Consider the following 24,038-nt stretch of genomic DNA (forward strand, 5'->3'; position numbering starts at 1 on the left):
ATTCGCAATTAAATAGTTTCTAAACGGTTAAACCACAGACTAATAATAATATTCTACGTATACAAGTTAAACTATGTTTTAGTGCTCTCGTAGCCGCCCAGCTGTTAACACTACATACATAATATCTTACTTTCGCATTTCTTCCCATCAGAGTGCAGTTCGTAGCCGATATCGCACGCGCACTCGTAGCCGCCTAGCGTGTTGACGCACGAGTGGCTACACCCGTGGTCAATTGACGCACACTCGTCGAACTCCTTCATGAAAGTAGCAGAGAAACCCGCTTTCTGCACTGAACTATCTGATTCGAAGATTACGAGCAGCTTGTTTGATGTTGATCTAAAATAATCGAGATATATTCAATAGTTTTTCTTATTATTTATTGCATCAAAATAACATCATGAAAAACAATAGTACTACGGAAGTTAATAAGTATTTTTGTTTACCTACTACAAATAATCAATTATTAATAATTTATGTATGTAACTAGTTATGAGTCTATCTGTCTGTTTACTTTCCCATTATTGCAATACAGACACAGTTAACGAACGAATTTAAGATCATGCATAGGCAAATTAAAAACGATTAAACACAAAAATGTTTTTAATAATCGTAATCAAACATTCCTACAAATACTATAAATATTGATGTTAAAATCTGTACAATAATTAATAAAATACCTGATATCTGGTGGGATCTTGTGTCCACAGAACATGCCGATGAGCGGGCTGTCCATCGAGTCTCCATCTCGCACTTTGACTTTATCGTAGTTGCACAGGTCGTGGTTTTCCACCTCGAATGAATGGAACCGCAATGCTACTTGATAATCCTAATTAGAAGAAACACATATTATTAAAAATTGTAGTCAAAAATAGATAAAAATATATCGGTATTAATTTATCAATTTTTGTTATGTTGGTGTTGGATTGATTAAGAATATTCCCTTTTATTGAATTGCTTATTTTTAATAATTTATGTCAATTTACTATCAGTAAAATTCAATGGAAGTATAATATTACAATTAAATGTACCTAATTCAATAGAGTGTGGATCTGACCATATGGTCTGACTTTAAAAATAGGCTAGTCTAGGTACTCCTACTTACTCCAATAAAAAAATTGTTTCTAATATTAGGTGGGTAGAAATCTATACTAATATTATAAAGCTGAAGAGTTTGTTTGTTTGTTTGAACGTGCTAATCTCAGGAACTACTGCTCCGATTTGAAAAATTATTTCGGTGTTAGATAGCCCATTTATCGAGGAAGGCTATATGCTATATACCATCATGCTAAGACCAACAGGAGCGGAACAATGCGGGTGAAACTGCGGAGCATAGCTAGTTAATAAAATAATAGAAGATAATTTACCTGTGGCACAGTTAATTTCCATACGCAAAGCTTATTGGGTTGATAATCGTCGGGATAGTTGGGTGACTCCAAATGACCGCTGCTATCTACTTCTATATTTCCGCCGCACACCGCTGTACAAAATAAATTGATTTATATGAATAACTTTGTTCTTTCCCTTACGAAATAAAATGTCTGTCTTAAAGTATGAATCTACAAATTTTAAACACATTCTGTTAGGGTATGCGAGTAAGATTTAAATTGAGATTATTATAAATACTTCCTTTTCTACTCTCAAGCATTTATTCATGAATTAAATTCTATAATTTATTTCTATTAGGTACTTCTTTTTAAGGATAAATAAAAATTAATGTCTATTCCACGTAACAATAACAGAAAGTAGGACGTATATTTTTTATTATGTATGCTGAGAGATGTAAATAATTTATAAGCTTGAGGAAAATGCGCATTAAGTTCATCCGAAAGGTGAGATTTCTTGGAAAATAATTCGATTTGAAAGTGTGAAAAATTGTAAGAAGAGGTAAGAAAAATATATTTTATTATAATACATATTCTTATAATATTGAGTTGCGTGAACTGCTGCAGTAATAACTGTAAAATAGCTTTATTTTAGTTGAAGTCGTATAAGTCGTATTAGGTATATGTAAACTATCTAAATTGGCTAAAATATTTTAACCACGTAATTCATTAGGATTTGCATGGAATACATTTAAAGCAATAAATCTAAACTACAAATGCTCTATCAATTCATACTATCCAACCCACCTTCATAATAAGCCCTAAATCCGCGATGCGGTTTGGGCCTCAAGCCGGGATGATATACAACGGTAAGCCTGGATCCCGTGGACCTCATCATGGGCCCCTTGCCCGAACCGCAAATCCTGCCAAGCACTGGTGCATTGGGCATGTACCCGTCCAACACTTCAACCCACTCGGAACGGCATTCATCTGACTTGTGGATGTCTATCTCTGGAAATAAATTTAGACTTATTGTAGGTCTAATGTGACAAAGCTTCGCTTCCATTGTGTTACACTAACTCATGTCGCAGTACATATTGAAAAAACACTGATCATTGATCGCGTCTTATATCTATTGAAATCTATCGTTAGATAGAGATGCCCAGTTATGAAAAATGCAATTAGATAACAAACGCTCATTTACCTCTACTTTTAGATTATCTATGTGATTTCGTGTAATTTTACAAGACACGCAATACAAGATTATATACGAATAATTTCTCTAAAAGAAAAATGTGTACAAATAGAATTTCACAAAAATGTACAAAGAATAAAACGATCAAATGTTTTCGTAAACAACCACAATGTTCTTTAAATTGTATTTCTAAAGCTTCATCTAAATGAATTCTAAGATAAACCTAAACCAGCACGTGCAGATGAAATCCCGTGTGTTGGAAACTCGCATTAGATAGAGTGCCTTTTATTTTCCCAGCCTCGGAACCCATCGAAATCACTTATACTGTGTGTAAAGGAAGAAAAACACGTTGAACCTATAATAAATCGATAAATAGGAACATCTATTTAAAACGATGATATATTAAAGGACTATTATAAAAAGATTGGAATCCAAATATATCAGTGACAGAAACTTTGCAATCATTGGATAATTTATATAATTACACGAGCAGTAAAAGGTCCGTCGAAGAAATTAGGAGCCCAGCTCTAAACATCAATTTATTGTGGTCCAGCCTTCATTATCCCTTTTAATATGGGTTATATGGAAACATAAATGTATAAATTATTTCCATTAGTATTAAATGTGGGGTATAAATTTCATTATTTCAAAGCGATTTTATTAGGGTAATTTTCAATGGAAAAAGGTACTTCTAATAGATAGCTCTGTTATTACAGCTCCGCAATCATTTGGAGATTTTTATTGCATATTAAATGATTTGTTTTTATCGCCTGTCTTTTTAACATTTTTGATTTAACCTGGCCTGGCTTTAAATAGATGTCTGATAATATGTAAATAATTATTTCCTGGTTTCAATAGAGAAAACTTTTTTACGTGCTTAATTAAATACCCATTGATTATTTTGAGTTATTCTAATAAAAAAGCACTGCTTATTAAATTAACGTTAGGTATTCGCAATACTTATCAAACTGACACATTCTTTGCCTCAATTTGTAACTCAAATCCAAGTTCTCTTTCAAGGGGTTTCATTACATAGCTCGATGAAAGCTGTCTCATTGTGTTACGCATACAATAAATGTTGCGAAGCCCGGAATGGTTTCGTACCGTACCGTCTTCTCGATAAAGGAATTTAGAACAATATACGTTTTTTATAGAGAATTATTTACAACCATTGGTTGAAATTATTGTTGTCGGAATTTGGAGATGTGATATTGTGTTCGTATAATATCTGATATGTAAGGAAGAGAAGCCAATAAATGTATCCAAAACAAGCGGTGCCTTTACCTGAATAGAACTACGATTATATTTTTGTTATAAAATAAACAGTTTATAAGATGCAATTAAATTTTTTTAAGGAAGTAAAAAATAAAAGTAGCTCTTATCTAACTACTCTTGCGAAAAAAAATAACATTATAAGATAAGGATTATCAATTATCTCAACTAGCAGGAATATCATCAACTCAACAAATTACGAATAGTATCAGCTCATGAATCGTTTCAATCTATCTCCAGATAAAGTTATAAAGAGATATCTATTAATCTTTAAATACGGACTTTATATCGGTACGCATCAGCAGAATAAAAGTGGTGCTCAGTAACATTGGAGAGGTACTTTGCACAAAATTAGGGTGGCCCTTACAGCCTCCGGCGAGCCCCGTAACGCTTATGGCCTTTCACATTCCCCTGACCCTGTTAAAATGTTTAATAAAAGTTTAGTATAGATCCGATTTAAATGGATACGGACTCTTTGTCACCTGCTTGCAGGTAATCTCTGGTTACGTTGGAAAGGTACTGTGATTATTTTTTATTGGATTTTTGTTAAAGAATTCTCGTAGATTGCAGATATATTTATTTTTTTAATTGAAGATTTGAAAATGTCTTTGTTTAACTAAATCAATTGAAATTCATTTTCAATTAAAGGACCTTTTATTAACATCGAAGTTTGTAATAGGTACAAAATTATTTTAAGAATCGAAGTTTCTAATAAAATTAGCGGATATTTATTGACCTAAGCCTTCAATATTATAAAATGTAAGTTATACCTATGAATATATTTTTGTTTCATACAGTCATTAGGAGTTCATATCCTGCGATGATGGTGCAAAACTTTATTTATTTTATTTATTTATTTATTTATTTTGTAACATTAACCTAAATGACTAGGTTAATTAATTATATTTGAGTCTGAATCATTGTTAACTTGTTTAAGTATTAGAAGTTATTAATTCGGGTAAGTCGCTTACAATACAATTAAATTCCTTAATTGCTAGAGATACGGGACACAATCATTATCTTTTAAGACAATGTCGTATTGAGTGTAGTTTAAATTAATCCGGTTTGAGCATTTGCAAAATTTAGCGTTCAGAATATCGCTTATTGATTATTATCGATAGGCATAATAATTTTCATTCCTTCAACTTGTTCTTCCTGCTAACAAGGAATTATTTTCTAATCCAAGGGAAAATACGAAAACATTAATTACTTTTTCTTCAAGTGCAAAATTCCCAATTCGGTGGTCTTTGAAAATGTTTACCTACCATATTTATTTTAGTCAAATTACCTTACCTACTTAAGTTTAGATTAAGTTATTTACATTTTAGTCAAATTCAGAAGACACATTGATGTTTCACCTCTCTCATTCCAAATCATATCTCAATCGATTCAAGAATTTATCTATTAAATACATAGTAGCTGGACAGAACTATGTTCATGGTATTTATAATATTAGCAAGGATGTAACAATTTATTACCACCGTATTGTATAATATGAGCTCGCCTGTTCTCCTTTAACAAAAGACGAAGGAATGTTTAGATTAAGTTAGCTCAGGAATTTCTTTACAACTTGCTAACCAAACTTTAAAGTAAGCCCATTAATGTGTTGCACTTGAGCTATTCCGGATTCTTTGAATTATTGTTTATAAAACATAGGATAGCGTCATTTTTCATACAATAAGAAAAAGTCGGAGAGTATTTTTTTAAACTAAAAATAAACTTCGGAGACCAATTTTATGCACTACATTAAGTATACATTAAAATTATACGACGTCCGTTTCAGCATTTATAATAATATTATAGAGACATAAGAGAGGTTCCTGTTTCTCGTTGATGAACTCATTGATAAGTAATAGACCATACCAAAAGGCTAGGGAGTGGTTCTTGTATCACATAGTTTGTAAAACATTGCTCTTTATAGTCTTACCAGTAATATTAAGTACGACTCGCTCTCCGTGTGTAGCAACTATCCGCCACTCGCAGGTCTCAGCGGTGGCTGGCGGGGTCTCTGTTCCCCACCCGGGTGAGTTGAACCATCCTGAGTTGCCGAGGATTGTTTTGCCGCATTCTGTTAAAAAAGTTGTTGTTTGGTTTGTTGTTTTTAAATGGGTTATTATTCGGTTGCTTCTACAAAATATGTAGCTTTACAGTAAAGTTATTGATTAACAAAATGTAGGTATCAACATCAAGATGAACGATAACATATTTATGCACCTATGCTGTAACTAAGATTTACACGTATGAAAAAGTTTAAACATTACGTTACCTTTACGTTGAAAATTGAAATGCTATGTAAAAATAGTGTAAAAATATTATAATTTAAACCCAATTACGGGGTTATTTCAAAACTTACTTGCACACTTATAGAGTAGATTCGTTTGGGCAATATCACTAGCGCTCAAGCGCACTCTTTGCCCGATCTCTGGCCGTTTCTTCCCGTGCACTTCTAGGGGCAGAATTGTGTCCAAGTACGTGCCCTTACTGAAGGTGTTCCTTGCGTAGTGCATGATGGAATCATAGTCGTACGTCTGCCCGAGTGAGTTCACTTCTTCTTCCGTTAATTTGTTGAAATTGTACTCTTGACCTGTATAAATGGAATGAGTTAATCAATATTGTTTGGTATATATTTTATTATATTTTACTAATTAAATAGGATTTTAATTCTTGCCAATAAAATGTAAGTAAAACAGAAATTGAATAATATTTAAACGTCGTAAAATATAAAAAATAATCCATGAAGATTTATTAGATACTATTATTTGGTATAGATTAATCATTACGGTACTGTGAAATATATTCCAGTCAGCTGTAAAGAAACAAAAATAAGATGTGATTTGAAGTTATTCTCGGTGTTTTTCTTATTAAGGAGCTATATTATTATCAACGTATTCGTAGTATTTTGTCTTATAAAAAGATGTCATTAAAATTCCAGAGATAACCTGCAAAGCATGTGAATCATGAAACGATAATATCAGTATTATTAAAATTCCTTGACAATATTCTTTTTCATTTTGTCAACATGAGATACAGTGTGAATATAAGATACCTAATTATGTCATATTATTATCTTATTACGTAACAATTTTGTACTCAATTATTCGTTAGTGAGAAGTTCCTCAGAGATGGGATGTAACACGAGTATAGGTAAACACAAACATTCATGCGGTAAATACTGTACATTAGGAATGTGAACTGTGACAAATAAACGGCGCACTATTGCAGTAGTATTAGTAACTATTTTCAACAGACTCTCATTTAGAATAAGATTAGAAGATGAAAGGATATTTTCAAAAAGTGATGTCCCAGGTGATGGCGGGAAAATAACTATGACGTGACACACTTGTAAAAATTACGTGTCTGAAATTATCTCTGCGCATTTCTGCTCATCAAGTTGATGACAAAACAAGTATTAACAACAATTGCTAAACCGCCTTTCTCCTCTATCACCTAAACAATGTTAGCTGAATATTCAAATAGTATAAGCAATTTCATAAATGTTTGTTATGTCTAATCGAACAAATTGAAGCGGTAGTGTAACAGAAAAATCTTTCACTAAATTTCATTACAGTGACAAATTCTATTCAAAATATAATCAGGCTAAATTCCACAGCGTAAGAAAGATAATTTCAAAGTTCACAATAGAAAGATGTCCAAAGTTCAAAATACATCCATGTCTATTGTATGGAAGTAACATTTCGTAACAAATCAGTGCGCTATATACCTCAAACACGTTTTGAAAGTCGGTCACGATCAGAGGGGCACATTGAAGAGAATTATAATAAACAGGAAGAGATCGTGTTCCCTTCCTGAGGTAACTTTTGATTGCAACGTGAAGGTGATATCTGTATCTATGTTAAATTGCATAAGTTTAATATTTTTACTCGACTGTACTATCTTTAGTAGATCGTTGAAACATTCCTGAAACTAGTACAATTTTTCAGAATTATTGTGACTTATTAATACCACACTAACTTTTAGTTAACTAAACTGATACAATATAATATGGATCAATGGATGTATTGTGTGATCTGACTAGATGAAATGTCAATATATTGTTTGTCTATAATATTGAGCTTGTTAACTCGCGTGATCGGGTTTAATTAATGCTTAATATAGCTTATCGCTGTTACTAGTGCAAAGATTTCTACATAAAGTGGATGTGATTCACCTCAATACGCACTAGAATTAAACTAGTCTCTATTCAGGTATTTTTAGCCTACGCATACAAAGGGTGTAAGGTTCGTAACTAAGTGGTAGCAGACTTCACAGTGTGGAAAATAAGGTAGCATTTGTAAAGATTTCAGCGAGGGTGGATCGGGGTCAAGCGCCACATTCGAAGGCTACGCAGCGTAACGCGTAACTCGACGCACTCCAACATTTACGGTTATTATAATATCTGCGATGGAGGGCAATCCCATGTAAGCCGTGTACGTGAAATTATTTTCGCTTAGACCAATTGATTTATTTACATATTTCGCCAATTTATCAACGATTTATGAGGCAGATTCCTCGGTTTATGAAGTCAATTTGAAAGTAATCTCGCTGGGATAACGCGCGTAAATTTAATGTGTAAATCAGTTAAACGAAACTTTTTTTTTAATTCCCTCCGTTTGTGTTGTGAACTTTTTATTGCCGCACAGGTATTCTGAAGCGGCCGTCGTGACCGCAATGAACTGGGGCAACCGAGCCGTGTCCGCATTTTCTAATTTGTTTTATTTAGCGTATACAGGGTGACTCTTTAAGTGTTCTTCAGGTTCGATAGGGTGCTTTTAAAAGTAGTGTAATATAAGCATGATATTTTTAGTACCTTATCGATTTCAGAATTATTCATATTTCAAATACCTAGGTATTATTTTGAACGCTTCCTAAAACATACCACTACTTTTAAAATACAACTGCTACGCTTATAATAAAGCTTATTAATAAGCGCAGCGGTAATCGGTATACTATAAATAGATGTTTAATTGGGTATAAATAGTCCCTTGCACTAAGCAGATTACATGATGAGTTAAGAGCTACCGGACGATTTGTGCACGCGATGCCACTTAAACCAATTTCAATCCAAATTAGGCGAAGACGGCTTTTCGAGAATTACGGTTCACTTTGAATACTTTGAAGTGTATTATCGACGACTGGAGGCTGATTCAGGCATGATTGTTCCAGAAAAAAGTGGAATTCTTATAGAATTATAGGTACCTAATCTATTCTAAAATGATGAAATACACATAATATTATTTGAGTTTTGCGCGAAAGTTTTCTTGAATGCAGTTTCGAAGTTAAAATGTAATTCTGATTGAACTTTAGTAATAAACTAATCCCGTGAACTGAATTAGACAATAATAGAAATCTGCTTACAGCTGATACTAATTATAAAATTTTATGGCGTTGAGTCCTTCAACCTATTATTTATTTTTGAAGTAAAACTTCTTTAGGCGCGACTAGGGAGTAACTCAGATTTTTTTTCTGACGGAAGTAACGCTTACTATAGTCTGCGTAGTTTCCGCCATTTAAAAATAATAATTCTGATTGGTTGTAAGTATATGTCATACCTATACTACACGCTTCTTGACTTATACGCCAGCTAGTGGCAAATATCATAATCAATTAGGATTATTTATTTTCAAATTTTCAAACGGATCAATTGTGAATAGCAAAGTGAATGAAAAATTCAACAGTTTTAAAAACATTATTTTAAATTGCAAAATTTTTTGAAAATCTCTAAATATACTTGTTTATTTATTACTTTTAAAATAAGTAAATTAAAAATAAAAATAAACATGTTGCGGATTATAATCAATCTATTTTAAATATTGCTGAAGACAAAGTAGTATCCATAGCAACAGATATGTATATAGGTTGTCATTCAGTTGAACAAGAAGCATATTATGTACGCCAACAATTTCATAAAATGTCAGTTATTGATACAGGAGGATCGCCTTATGAAATCATATTAGTTCTTAACAAATTTTACATTATTACAACCAATATTGATGTATCTGATGGCTTAGCCAACGGTTGTGTTGGAAAGTTAGTGTATATTGAACGTGATGACAGTGATAACATCATACGCTTATGGCTTGAGTTTCCTGGTAAGATAGGAGAGAAAATTAGGAAAAAAGCTGCCCATCATATTCAAACTCTAAACATTAGTAGAACAGCAGTCCCAATTTTACGAAGATCGTCATCTGTACCAATGAATAGAAATAAGACAATATTTGCAAAGAGAAATCACTTTCCATTAGTATCTGCTTGTGCGCTTACAATACATAAGTCTCAAGGTGGTACTTTTGATCAAATCGTTTATGAATACAATAAAAGTCACAGTCAGCAGCTGTTATATGTAGCATTATCACGAGTAACTGATATAAATGGATTGTTCATTGTCTCAAACACCGATGACAACAAATTTTATCATGGAAGAAAGCGTCCAGGGGGAATAGTTGATTTACAGTGTGAATTTGAAAGACTTTCAAATTCTCGCCTAATAACACAACAGGAAGAATTATATAACCTTGTAAATGAGAGTAACATTACACTATTTTCCTTCAACTGCCAAAGTTTACGTGCTCATGTTTCTGATCTGAATGATAAAGTATTAAAAAGGTCCACATTGCTGTTATTTTCCGAAACTTGGATGAAAAATGACGAACAAATTCTTATTGAAAATTTTTATTGCGTTACCCAATACAAACGACCCAACTCAACTGCTGGTGGAGTAGCTGTATATCATTCATCTACAGATACACTGAACAATGTAACACCAATCTATCTATACTAATATTATAAAGAGGAAAAGTTTGTAAGTATGTATGTAAGTATGTATGTATGTATGTATGGTTTTCACGCAAAAACTACTGGACCGATTTCAAAAATTCTTTCACCATTAGAAAGCTGCATCTTTACTGAGGAACATAGGCTATATTGCATTTTCAAAAAAATTAGAGATCCTTACCAAAAATTCAATAATGTAACCCAAGGTGTAAAAAAATCCTCAATAAAACTTCTGTCATCGCGTGCGCTGCGGAATCTATTGAAGATAGAACAAAAAAATGTTCTACAGTATTATAGAATGGATCAATATCTACAAGAAAGTCCGCGATACCATATGTCCATCTTCAGTAGTTATGTTACTACAACAACTTTTTTACGTTTTCAAAGTAAATAGAAGTGCCGACAGTAATCAAACCATGTTATCCATACACATATATTAATCCTTATCCCATTAAATGATGTTTTATTATAGACTGTTTCAATACCAGCAAAATACTTTTTAAATGAAAAGAATTGGATATTCCATTCAAAAGATATAACGAATTTAAAAGTGTCAATCTACAGAAAATAGTAGGTATACTGTTCGAGCAGGCCGTAGTGCGGGGGTCACGGAGGAATTCTACCAATATGCGTCTTGACGGAACACAGTGGGGTTTTGGTCGGTAGGAATCCGACATAACCCACGGCCCCTCCCCTGGAGGCCGTGGGTATCTATGAAAGATTTCCCCACTAAAACAAAAAAAAAAGGCCGTAGTGCGGGACGGGGTAAAGGTGATTTTCATGTCCGACCTATAGTAGACTTTTCACTGTAAAGATATCGCTATCTATGCGGGTGAAACCGCAGGGCATTGCTAGTTCAAAATATTTCACCAACTATATTATCACAAATTTCCGATGAGGTTTCACAAATTGGTGACATCGCCTTGGTTCGATGTGTTAATACGAATGACCAACCTGTGATTATCGTTGTTATTTATATTTCTACAAATACTAACCTGACAAATATCATAAAATTTATTCATCAGCAATTACTTCACTTCACAATTGAAGGTTCTCGACTTTTAAATAGTAATTATCATGAATTACCGATGATTCTAACTGGAGATTTTAATGTTAATTTTCGCTCTCAGGAATCTCAGCCGTTAATTGATTTTTTAGAAGAAAAATTTGATTTATCTATGAATACTTCTCGACTTCATTCAACAACGCGTTTCGGTACAACGATAGATGCTGTATTTTCAAGAAAAGTAGCAAATTTAGAGAGTAAAATTTATGTTTCACATTATAGTTACCACAAACCTATAATTTCGTACGTAAGAAATTATGATGACATTCAATTACCTGTTTCGAATGAATAATATTAATATAACATTTAAATAATCTTTGTAAAGCACATGAATAATAAATATAATTAAATTATAATATAATATTTATTTATTTAAGTTAATATTTAATCATTTCAGTGATATATGTCGTCAACGCCAAAGAAGTTTTACTTCAATCGCGCGTAAAGGTTACACGCACACACTTTTTTATTACAGCTAAAAATTATATTGATTTGTTTAATAAACTTTATCCTTAAATGAAAATATTTGGGTAGGTAACCAAAGTCTTTACAAATCAAAGATTACAACAATATCGAGAATATTTTTATGCCGTACAGTTCCAATGCTTTATTATTTCTGCACGTAAGTATTTACCCGCCAATTTTACGAGAGCTATATTTCTAGATAACTAGCTACCGATTGCGATTTTGTTCGTGATATTTATATTATTATTTATTTTTGTTTTCGCTTATTTGTTGAGGTTTTTTATTAATGGGAAATATCATTACTGTGAAAAGCCTTTAGTTTTTACATGACGATAAAATTGATAGCTTTTGCGTTTCTAGATGACCTAACAGACATTATTTTTACAGGATTGCCAGTTCGTTATAAATTACCTCGTATTTTAATTTAAGTAAATATCAACTTACCAGTCATAATATTATCCCGGATTATCTGAACATGTCTATCCCGGTCAGGCCGCGTGTGTTCATGCCAGAAGCCAACAACGTGACCAAGTTCATGTACAACGATACCGAATTTATCACAGTTTTTTCCAATGGAAATCGCTTGAGCTCCATTACCACGTTTTCCGACGAAGGAACAACAACTGTTGGACAATAAAAGCACATTATAATAAGGTCGAAGTAAAAATAAGATCTGGTTTTCGTTGAGCATGTTCAATATACAAAACAACTAGATATACCTAGATATTTATTGTATGACTATTGTCCGTGACTATGAAATAATTTACATGGCTCTTACATATTATTATGTATTCATGAATTGAAACGCTATTATGAGCTTTGAAACATGGAAACAAGTAAATTCTAGATTTGGTATTATAGATACTAGAAAATATAATGAATTTACTCATCTAGGTACCTATATTATGATAGAGCAACGAATGTAAGGGAATATCTTACACGTGCGTAGATATAAGGCTTAGGCTTATTCACTTATATTTGTAAAAGGATAGATAGGTCAACGAAATAACGCAATATCATAGATATAATCATCTATCACTTTACTAGCTCGTCACGGCTCAGGAAATAAATTGATGTGGTCACTCACTAGCGGAATAAATGTTTTCCAATTACATATTACGAAGATTTTGGATTAAAGTTTTGTTACTAAATATTTCAAGAGATTTTTTACGTGTGAGTGATAAACCGACGTTGAAATTTCTATATCCTTTATTAGGCCTTCTTTAAATATTTTTTTTGTCTCGATGTCTCAAAAATATTTTAAAGCTTTTCCGATTTTTATAGAAGTCTCTTTAAAACGTTTTAATGATTAATTTTAATTTAGGTTATTGGCAATTTGAAATATTTTGGGCATAATTTGATATTAATTTGCCAATTGAATTGATTCATTTGGCTTCATTTGATTAATCAGGAAAATTGCTTACGCATTCATTTGAAATTTATTTTAATTAAATTTGGCTTTCAATTTACATATTCTTCAGGCATAATTTTATACAAAATTAGAGGCTACATTTCGGGTTGAGCCTTACCTATATTATAAGAGTAGGTATATTTTTGTAACAATACTATAAGTGCATGTATGTGTGTGTAGCTATATTTATTGATAACTAAGTTTACACGGCTTAGATAATCAACAATACTACAAATTACAATAAGTATACAAATCAAAATCGGATATATGCTCCGGAAAGACCTCACACATATACAAACTTTGTTTATAATAAAGTTTAAGATTCAGAACTTACCCGCAGGGTCGTTCCGTGAAAACAATGTAGTCTCTATGTAGATCGGGATCTCTCTCAACGAACTTAACGCAAGTGAAATTCTCCCAATGCCTCATCGCTTGTTTGAAGAGAGATTTATGTGCGCCACTAAAATTACCATCAATCTCGTAGGGAATGACTCCGTTCTCCCAGATACGCTCCTTGCGATTTGTGGCCGCCCGGGCGCTGCGATGCCGTATTTTTATCTAAAACGTAAGTGAATATTATGTACCAATAAAGCTTAAAACTGTATGAAATAGTGAATATTAATTGTCATTTTTAAGTAAGTACTATGGATAAGTAAGTAAGTACTTTAAGGCGTTAATAGGGGCTAGCGACCTTGACGACGATTTACAAGGCGGGATCGGAGGACCGGCGCGAATCTACCGTAGTAAAAGTACGTATAAAAATTATTTAAAATGATATTTGGGTATGGAATTAAAATTTAAAACAACCATGTCCTGTGTTTCAATTTCATAAACACACTGTAAAAATATGTACTACAATAATTGACGTTATATTGACTTAGCGTTTTGGTTTAAAGTCCAAAAATCTACCTCAGTTCATGATTTTTTTCCAAAAAACCTGATTGTAAAATAAACAAATTGAAACAACCATGCCCTTTATCATATTCGAAACTTTAATATACATTTTTTTTAGATATGTACATTAAGAATCTAAGAAGAGAAACGGTTATAACTAGAGTTAATTTTCGGTATTAAAAGGTCATTCTACCCGATTCACGCCTTAAGGGCTTGGTCTAGTAGTGCAAACAAATGCATCCTGTCATCCTATATGTAAATAATACAAATGTACTAAGGGAAAGTTGCTCCACTTAATTTTTAAAAATTAAATCATTCGTATGCATAATTTAATATTCGTAATAAGTACCAAAAATGACAATTTGAAACAATTTTCGTGAAAATTACACCGGGTGATTTTTTTTTATCAGTACACAAAATTTGCTAAAATACTTTCTATTGATATCTTCAACTTCATGTTTATATAACTGATCAACTTTTACAAAGAAAATTGGACGAAATATAAAAAAAAATAAGCTTTCCATACAAAATGCAGAACTCTATACATTTTTTTCGACCTAAGTTTCTTAGTGAAAGTTGTTCAGTTTAACCCATGGTTTAACTAATAAAACGGATAAACAAATTTTGTATATAATAAAAAAAATGTAATGTTTGTGTTAAATGAAAACAAAAAAATATTTATTTCTGACTAGCTTCCGCCCGCGACTCCGTCCGCGCGGATGTCAGTCTTCGCGTCTTCTACAGATTTATTTTATTATGTGTAATATATAGATTTATATTGATAAACCTAATAAATCTTTTGCTAGCATTCTGATGCTTTATCGGTTGCACTGGATTTATCTCTTTTTTTTCAATCGCTTGAATGATATAGGATGGGTCCTTGATGGGCATCGAATGCTGAAGTCTCGAATCAATCAATTCTGACAGTAGGCAATTTATGTAAAATCTTGATAATGGTCCATCATTTTATTTTGCCTAAACGTTACATACTTTTTTATATATTCTATTTTTAACGAATTATTCACTCCAGTCCAAACAGCAAATAAGCAGACTTCTGCTTCTGCAACGTTTAGTTGTCCCTGAATTTAGAAAAAATAGTCATGATTCTTATCTATGACAAAAGTGTTATTTTTTGCATTGTATTTCAAATATTAATTTTTTTTAACCGCATCTTCCGCATTCATGTCTTTTGCCGGAATTAGACATTTAACTTCTACTAGTCCCATTTTCCCTTTTTGATATGGGAGTGTATAAAGTAAATTTTTTAGATATTTCTCGTTATACTTTTAAAAAGTTATTATTGTCATTTTGCTCATTAGGTAAAGTAATTTCGATATCAGTTTTAAGTTTTTTGATACCTGCAATAATAACGTCATAATCGCCTGCACATACTTATCGATTACACCCTGTATACAATCCACCATCCACATTCATAATGTTTTCCTGTCCTCCTCTCCTTTACGCTGTTCACCGATACATTTGAAATGAGTAAATCTGCTACCTCTGAAGGATGTTTCATTGTGATCAGCAAATTTTCACCACTGTTGTCGATTATTTGTTTTTCATTTTTAATCAGCAATTGGGAATCATCAGTTTTGTTTTTTGCAGATTGGTGATGTACCCTAACAATACGTCGAAAAGGGAAAGCATCAACGAATTATCGTTTTCGTCCTCTTTTTTTATTCTTCGCGTCTCTGTTACTTCTGTTTGTTTAGTTCTCAACACCCACTGAATTTTCTATGTTATTGTGATCTTCCATTACATCTGAGTTTTGATGATGTGATGATAATCCATTCGTTTTAATATTGGTACTTAGAGTTGGTAGACTAAACTAGAAATGGCGGACTAAATTTGTCAGCGCGTCTGTAAGATCAGAATATAAAACCAACATCCTGTATTTAAGTTACAAAATTAATAATCAAACAACATGCCGCTACGTTGAAAATGACTAGAAGAAAAAATTAAAACACCTCGGATCAATTTTGGAGTAAACAAATCATTTTCCCCGTATGGGGATTTCCCCGGATGAACTTGGGAAGTTCAAGTTCTCAATACAAGTTTATATTATATTTCGTATTTCTCAAACCAAAAATAAACATTTTTGGTACTTCAAAAAAATTATATTATAAGAAAATTTATGAGCTTACTTTAGTTTTAAAGAAATATACTTACATCCCTTTACTGACACCCCGTAAAATAAAGAAATTGTTGCCAATCACCTTTGCAATCTATTTGGTTTCATTAACTTTATGTTCGAAGATAATTTTTTTTCTAGTATGTAGTTACAAGCGTATTTTTTTCGTTTATTTTCCATATCGAAATCAAATGTTTAAAAATACGAATATTTGCACAAAACTAAGATAAAAATAATCAATTAACAAAAATATTACATTTAATGAAGTAGAGCAACTTTCACTTCGGTATGAAGGAAAATCGAGCGTAGAGCACACGTCAGAACGCTCCGGCCCAAGGAGCGCGACTAAAGAAATTCGCTAGGATTTTTCCTAATTATTTTAAATATTTTTTTAATATTTAAAGAATTATCAAAATTAAAAAAAAAATTTTAAAGGATTAATACTCATTGGTCTTCAACCAAATCGAATAAATTAATGGAAAAAATAACTTTTAGCAGTATTTATCAATAGATTTTGTAAGGCAAAAAATGGGAAATTTCATGAATTTATAACGTTCTAATTAAGAAAATCATAAGTTTTTCGGCAATTGTATTCAGCAGTTTTTATTAACGACTATATAAAGATAATAATGCGCTGATCAGATTGTGTAAATTGTAATCGGTTGCAACGTAGTGAGTGCACAAACTTAGCTCGAAATGATTTTGGGGGAAAGAGACTTATCTTGAAGGCCTGATTAAGGTAACATAAAGTAACTTTATAAATGTGAAAAAATTCACGCGCATTGCGTATATAACACTAATGATAAACAAGAAAAAAAAATTCAGTTTATCATTTCATTAGCCGGGAAAAAATTGTCAAATAACTTGTTGAAAACGCAATTTTGCTAGACTGCAGCCTTAATAAACTTTTTTAACTTTCGGGCGTCTTATGTACTAAACTTTAGATCAAATAACTAATTATTCATATTGAATACAGTCTTTAATTTAATATGACTGTATTTAAAATCGGTATTATACATATAGTTATGTATTAATTATTAAATAATAACATATAATTTTTTTACCTCTGAGTTATTATACATTTGGCTCTCAGCTGCTTCTAAATCCAAGTCTGAGTCCCGAAAAAACCATTCCTTAAATTCTTGTGTGTCATTGTTTTGCAATTTCATTTTAGTTGGAGAAATTACTTCAAAGTTTTCTTCGAATTCATGCTCCGGCACTTCGAATTTTGGATATACTAATTTATTTTTAACTTTTTTCTCATGACGAAAAAACTTTTCTCGATTAGGCTCTGCTTCAATTTCGTCTCCCTCGGACGACTTTACGCTGTTATGCCCTATCCTTTCAATCGATTGTATGTTTCGTAACCTTCAATAGTAATGATCTTTGTATTAAATTTACAAAATACTGAAATTTATAATAACAAAATACTAAGTGTTAATACGATGTTATTTGCTTACCTTCTTCTATTACCATGCCTTCGTCTTCTATGACGTTTATGAGTTGTTTCATCAATTAAGCTTTGTAAACTTTCTGTAGGCTTTAATAAATCGTTAGATTCACTCTTTTCAGTTTTTAATTCATATTTGGTTTTGTTTGCTGCTGTAGCAATGCTATCTTTATCCTCATCACGATCATTGGTCGATAATTCTCCGTTTGTCGGAGCTGGGGCTACAGTCATATTTTCAGGTAACTTGAATTTTATATTATTATTATTATTTGAGTCACCGGTAATTTCGCGACTGTTGCTTTGAATTTTATTTGTTACTTCTTCTGTCTTTGGTGAAAAGTTCGATGATTTAAGATTTACATACATTTCGTCAAGATTAAGGATATTATCTGAAGAAATATTGACTAATAAAACACCATCTTGTTCCAAACTCTCAGATTCTGTAAGATTATCTACAATAACGTTTTGATTTGTGTGGTTATATGAGTTCCCTGAGTCAAGAATATCTAAATTTTCTCCTGGTGGCAGTTTTCCATTCTTCATTAAAAGAGATTTATCCAATCCTGCAGGTAATACCTAAAAATAACTTATATTGAATTCAATGAGTTCCATGAATCTTTTAAATACTAGGTGAGATTTAAATTATGAATTGAACAATAATAATAATACGGATTTAAAACCTTTGTGACGATGGAAGCTTCGTTGTACTTCTTTGGTTTTTCTTGAGGCAGTGGCAGTGGTTGTTTCGTTCTTTTTCTTAATATATCAGGTAAGCCTTCCTCTTCAACTTGCAGTCCTTCTAGAAGAACTTCTTTTTTTAACCTTTCAACCTCCTCTTGTAACGACTTATTAATTTTTGTTGTCGAAGGAGCTGAATTACTAGGTTTGAAGTAGTCGTCAGGAATTGCAATATCTCCTTGAAAATTACCTGTAACAAATTTTCTGAGTTTATTTGAAAGAAATTGGTGAGGTTGGTTGGGTTAGAGATGCAAATCTCTATCACAAACATGTTTTATCGAAGAATAGCGTAGAAAGGATATGGTTCATAATAAAAGAAAACAAAGCAGTCTGTTGATAATATAAGCGTAATAGATGCTTGAAGCATCGTTTGTTGCATAATACTTTAAACTTATTCCAGAGACGTCTCTATGAAATTTGTAAGAATTTTAAAGTTTTAGCAGAAGTTTGTTGAAATACTAACAATTTCTGAAAAATTTGAACTAATTACACCAAGTAAGCAGTATCTGCGCATTTCATTGTAAATGTTACCTTCAAAAACTTTGCATAATCTATTTTTGTAGACAAGATAATATTATTAATTATAAAGTAAAATAATGTAATGCTTCAATCTTTGTTGTAAGGTCAGGTGGGGTAAGAGGAACATATTTCATTTTCAGTAAAATATTTTGACTGCTAGGAACAACATTTATAGCTTTTTAAGATGTTTGAAACACACAGAACTTACCTTTATGTATTAGCTTCCCGTAGGCTAAATGTCATTACTCTAATAACAGTTCTTACGAAGATATTGACATTACTGTCAAGATTGAGTAATCGTTCCTCTTCCCCCTTACAAGGGGTAAGAGGGTCAGTCATTGTATTTCCTAAGATTGGAGTTTGAATTAAAATATTCGTTGCTAAATGTTCGTTAATTTGTAGATAGAATGTCTTTGGTCAATATTAGATCTTAATGTCGATGAAATAAGGTATACTTTGGAATAAAAAACAAGAATACATCAATTCGGGGTAAGAGGGACATACAGGTTCGATCAGGGGTGGCAAACTAAAAAGAAGTCGACTAGTTATAATTTTATTTTTATTTAATCATACATAGTAATGGTAAACAGTCTGTCCCTAACTAGTTTTCCTAGTTAGTTACTCTTTAAAAATAACAATGGCACTATGTGATGAGATCAATATTGCGAATCAGTATTTTAATTCATCTATTAAGAACCTTCTCCTTTTTAAGAAGTCAGTTAAAAATATAAATGATCTTCTTGATCCAAAAGAAATTCTTTGGAATTTCTGGAATTTTGAGACAGGCGAACTTAGCGAAACTTGGCGAATAGTGGTGCTTGCATCACTGTGTTCCGGTTTGGTGGTGAGATGAGGCCCTGAAGTAATTACTGGCACAGGAGGCATAATCCTTTAGGCCAGCAACGCACTTGTGACTCCTCTGGAGTTGCGAATGTCCATGGGCGGCGGAAATCGCTTAACATCAGGTGATCCGTATGCTCGTTTGCCCGCCTATTAAATAAAAAAAAAATATAAAAAAAACACATGAGCGAGAAATTTTTAGTTATAATTTAAAATTGTAATAGGTACAGAACAGTCAGTCACTTCTTTTCATTTTATCCACATATAATTATAAATTAATCAAAATGTTGGTCACCCCTCACACGGGGGAAGAGAAACATATGTTCCTCTTTCACCGTCAATAGTGAGCCTCTTACCCCAGCTATTGTTTTTGAAGTCTAGGATTTTCAAGCGAAAGAAACTCACAATATTTAGTTGTTTCTTAACTAAAATGATTAATAAAAGAAATACTTACAGTTTTCTCCGTGTATCAGGGTATTTAAAATATTTCTAGCACACTTTTATCACTAAAATATGGGTTCGCAAAAAAACGAGCCAACTTGGTGTTAGCCGAATTCGCAACTGTCAAATTTGTTTACATTTTTTGTGATGTCTGTGCTACGTAGCGACATCTACTCAAAACCGCTCAAACTAATTCGCCTTCACTTTTTTATCGACGGAAAGTACATAGTCATAAACGCTTCAGTTTACTAGTTATGGTCTCTAGGCCCTCTTCCCCCAGTGACCCTCTTACCCCACCTGACCTCACTTAATTCGCTTTGATGTTGCGTTTCTGTCAATTAGATGAGCATTCCACGTGATATCAGTTTGTGTCCTTAATTAAGACTCGGGATAAAGGACATAACACGAAACCAATTATCTTCGAGTGATCAAATACACAGGAACATCCATTAGCAGGCTACCTTCGGCAATGCGCGTGAAATGCTGCAAGCTATTAACGACGTTAGCATCTGCCGCGACCATAAAATGTAATGACCGCATGTTTCTGTCGCAGCTGCGACCAACGCTTGCTGCCAATTAATTAATTCTCAACATACGCATACACGACGGGAATTGGACAGCATGGTTTACGATAGTTCCAGCCAATATGAATATTCATGCCTATACGTGATGAAGTTGATTATGCGCGCCAATTATGATTTTACGAGTACGCTGTTTTTAATTTGAGAGTTAACAAGTAATGTTATTCACGAGAAAACCATCCTTTGTATATGAAATACCATAGTATATACAGGGTGTCCCACTGTTGGTATACTAAGCTCAAAGGAGGTTATAGTTTTGCATACGCTGAGTACGTAAAAAATAATTAAAAAATTCCAGACGCATTTTTTTTTCAAATAGATGAATTCTTAAAACTCTATGTGTACACCCATAACAAGCGAGCCGCCCAACTTTGCCACCAGCACGTGAGCTATCGTTTAAGATTATGTTTTCATAGATAAAATGCTCATATTAGAGAAGCGGTATATGCCGGCTGCGCGAAGCTAGAGAAGAAAACATGGATTTTCAGGAAAAATTTAGCAAAAAATTTTGGACGTAATTTTTTTTTAAAGTATTTTTTACGTGATCAGTGTATGCAAAACTACAAGTTCCTTCGCGCTTAGTAAACCAAGAGCGGGACACCCTGTATATATACAATAGTAGAGTTTATAAAATTATTACTTTAAAAATCTATAAACGGAATAAAATATGGAGTGCTTTCATCAGTTCTACGTTTTTATTGGTTTCTAATAAGTACTTAAGTTTTTTTTATTGGTTTCTAGTAAGAGAATAACTAGTAAATTTTCTAGGAACAATGATTGTTAGCAAATAATAAAATTTAACTGCAAATATTTGTATTCCCTACGTTCGTTAAATTATCAATTGGAAATATAGAAATCGTCGTAGCGTAGTTTTGTAATAAGAAACCAATTTAAACTCGACTTTATGTTGTTCTCGATTTCCGCTTTTATAAACCTGATATTTTCTGTATTGAATCTGAAGTATACTTTAACATGTTTCTAGGAGAGAATTCTTAATAACACTTTTGTCTTTGAATGAAGCAACCTTTGAATATTGGAAGAAAAGAAGCATTTTCTCGTGTATGTCGAACACAACAAACTGAACATGATTATATATTAACCGTAAATTACGTATGAAAGATATATTTTACGGAGGGAAATAATAAGATAATCCCTGAGGGCCTTGTTATTACTCCATAATTATTTTTCTTCCTATTTTACATGGGCTTTTGTGTTTACTCATAACATAATATCTAATATAAGTACATGATTCTTAGAAAACATTTGAAAACTTTCTCATCGGTACCTACGTAATAAAAAAATACCAATCGGCTGAAAATTAATCCGCCGACGTATTCGAACCTCATTTTTGTACATTGAAAACAAAATTAAAATTTTATGCTTACTTACTTTCTTAAATAAACATCAATTTATCAATGCCAACTGAGCAAATGTGCGTCTGCTTCGTCTGCCTCTATATTTGGGATATAGCTAAGTTTAAAAGTTTTGAACTACATAGGTATAGGTATAGAAAATGATTTTAACAACTTTCAATACAGCAACAACTTTTTTTATTTTTGTATAAGTAGCCGGATTATCCAGACAAGTTTTTAAATACGTTTTAATTGGTTTTTGAAAAATATTTTTTTTTTATCATATTATATATCTTATACAAACTCATACACGCTGTACCTTTTTATAAAATGAAATACGACTTATTCCTAGATATTTCCGACCTTGCATGCATTGTGGTTTACAAGGCCTACATTGTAACCTGGTCAGTTATTTATAAATTCTATTTTAGCCTCTTTTTAACCTATTCATATTTTATTACTTGAAGGTATAAAGGTAGGTACATACAATAAAAACTTTAAATTATATGTTACTATACTGTATACAGCTTAGTCGCTTATTTGTAAGTCTAACTTAGGGCAATATTTCAAGAAGATTTACTCAGCCGTTTTTTGCGTGAAAGAATAATTATAAACATCGTTTCTTTCATAAGTTCGTCTATCCACTGAAAATTTAGGATAAGGCCACTGGCCAAACAAAAATTCTATGGGTTATATTAGTAGGTAGCAACAACATGATCAAAACTACCTTACATTATATAATATAATGTAATTAAAAACTCGTTTATCAGATCGATCAATGAGATATTTATACTTGGTATCAATATCCAGCACCGTGGTTCTGTATTTCATAAAAAAAAGGACAGCCATGTTAGGTTTTACCTATTTCACATTGTAAGCCTTCTTATTGAAATAAGCTCTTCAATACCTTTTAGTTAAGGATATATTTTATGTTCATATACCTAGAAATTGTAGGTACTGGTCTTAGTAGCGGTAGATTGTCAGATCTTCTGTACAATGTTTATGCATTAGTAAAACAGAATTGATATTCGTTGTATAATTTAATCTGAGTGAACCGCATCGCTATCGATTGACGGACTGCATACTGCTAACCGAGCTTTTGATAGCTCTGGATTATCATTGCTAAATAATAATAGCGATTTTCTCAAAGTACCTGATAGATTCATTTGCAAAACAAAGCTTCTAATTTGCAAATTAGTATCAAATAACGTACGTGTAGGTACTAAGTGGGTAATTAGAGTTTTCCAGAGATATTTTTAAAACAATTTTTTTCATTTATGTGACTAGATTCACATTCAAAATACCTACTTAGATCAATCCTTTAGACATTACAAGAACCTTACAAAATACGTAGACACTTTGATAAAAATATATTTTTTTAGGAAACTGTAGTAATACATTTTAGGTGACGCCACAAAAAATACCTAACTACGTCTATACATTATATATACATTTATATAGAAAGAATAAAAATGAGTCAATCCCAGAACATATTATATACGACATTGACATCTTTCTTTCTTACATTGATATCAAAAAAATCATACGAAATTATTAATAAACAAAACACTCGCAAGTAAAAACCAA

The 24,038-nt window shown here is 32.1% G+C and overlaps 1 protein-coding gene across 2 annotated transcripts in view; it reads right to left on the reverse strand.

Moving 5' to 3' along the window:
- tok (tolloid-like protein 1 tolkin) overlaps positions 1-24,038 on the reverse strand; it is a 68,569-nt gene that overhangs the window by 5,187 nt on the left and 39,344 nt on the right. For both annotated transcript variants that reach the window (XM_089700084.1, XM_089700083.1), the window contains exons 3-13: positions 18,661-18,908; positions 17,991-18,556; positions 17,595-17,898; positions 13,837-14,060; positions 12,536-12,714; positions 6,143-6,373; positions 5,717-5,857; positions 2,130-2,333; positions 1,365-1,477; positions 678-826; positions 131-336 (exon numbers count right to left, since the gene is read on the reverse strand). In XM_089700084.1, the coding sequence (XP_089556210.1) occupies positions 131-336; positions 678-826; positions 1,365-1,477; positions 2,130-2,333; positions 5,717-5,857; positions 6,143-6,373; positions 12,536-12,714; positions 13,837-14,060; positions 17,595-17,898; positions 17,991-18,556; positions 18,661-18,908 (2,565 nt within the window). The remainder of the gene's footprint in view (positions 1-130; positions 337-677; positions 827-1,364; positions 1,478-2,129; positions 2,334-5,716; positions 5,858-6,142; positions 6,374-12,535; positions 12,715-13,836; positions 14,061-17,594; positions 17,899-17,990; positions 18,557-18,660; positions 18,909-24,038) is intronic.

The sequence above is a fragment of the Colias philodice genome, chromosome 10 (genome assembly GCF_061535455.1).
Source record: "Colias philodice isolate Cphi_HAF_F1 chromosome 10, ilColPhil1 Martin Lab GWU primary, whole genome shotgun sequence".
In the NCBI taxonomy this organism is placed as follows: domain Eukaryota; kingdom Metazoa; phylum Arthropoda; class Insecta; order Lepidoptera; family Pieridae; genus Colias; species Colias philodice.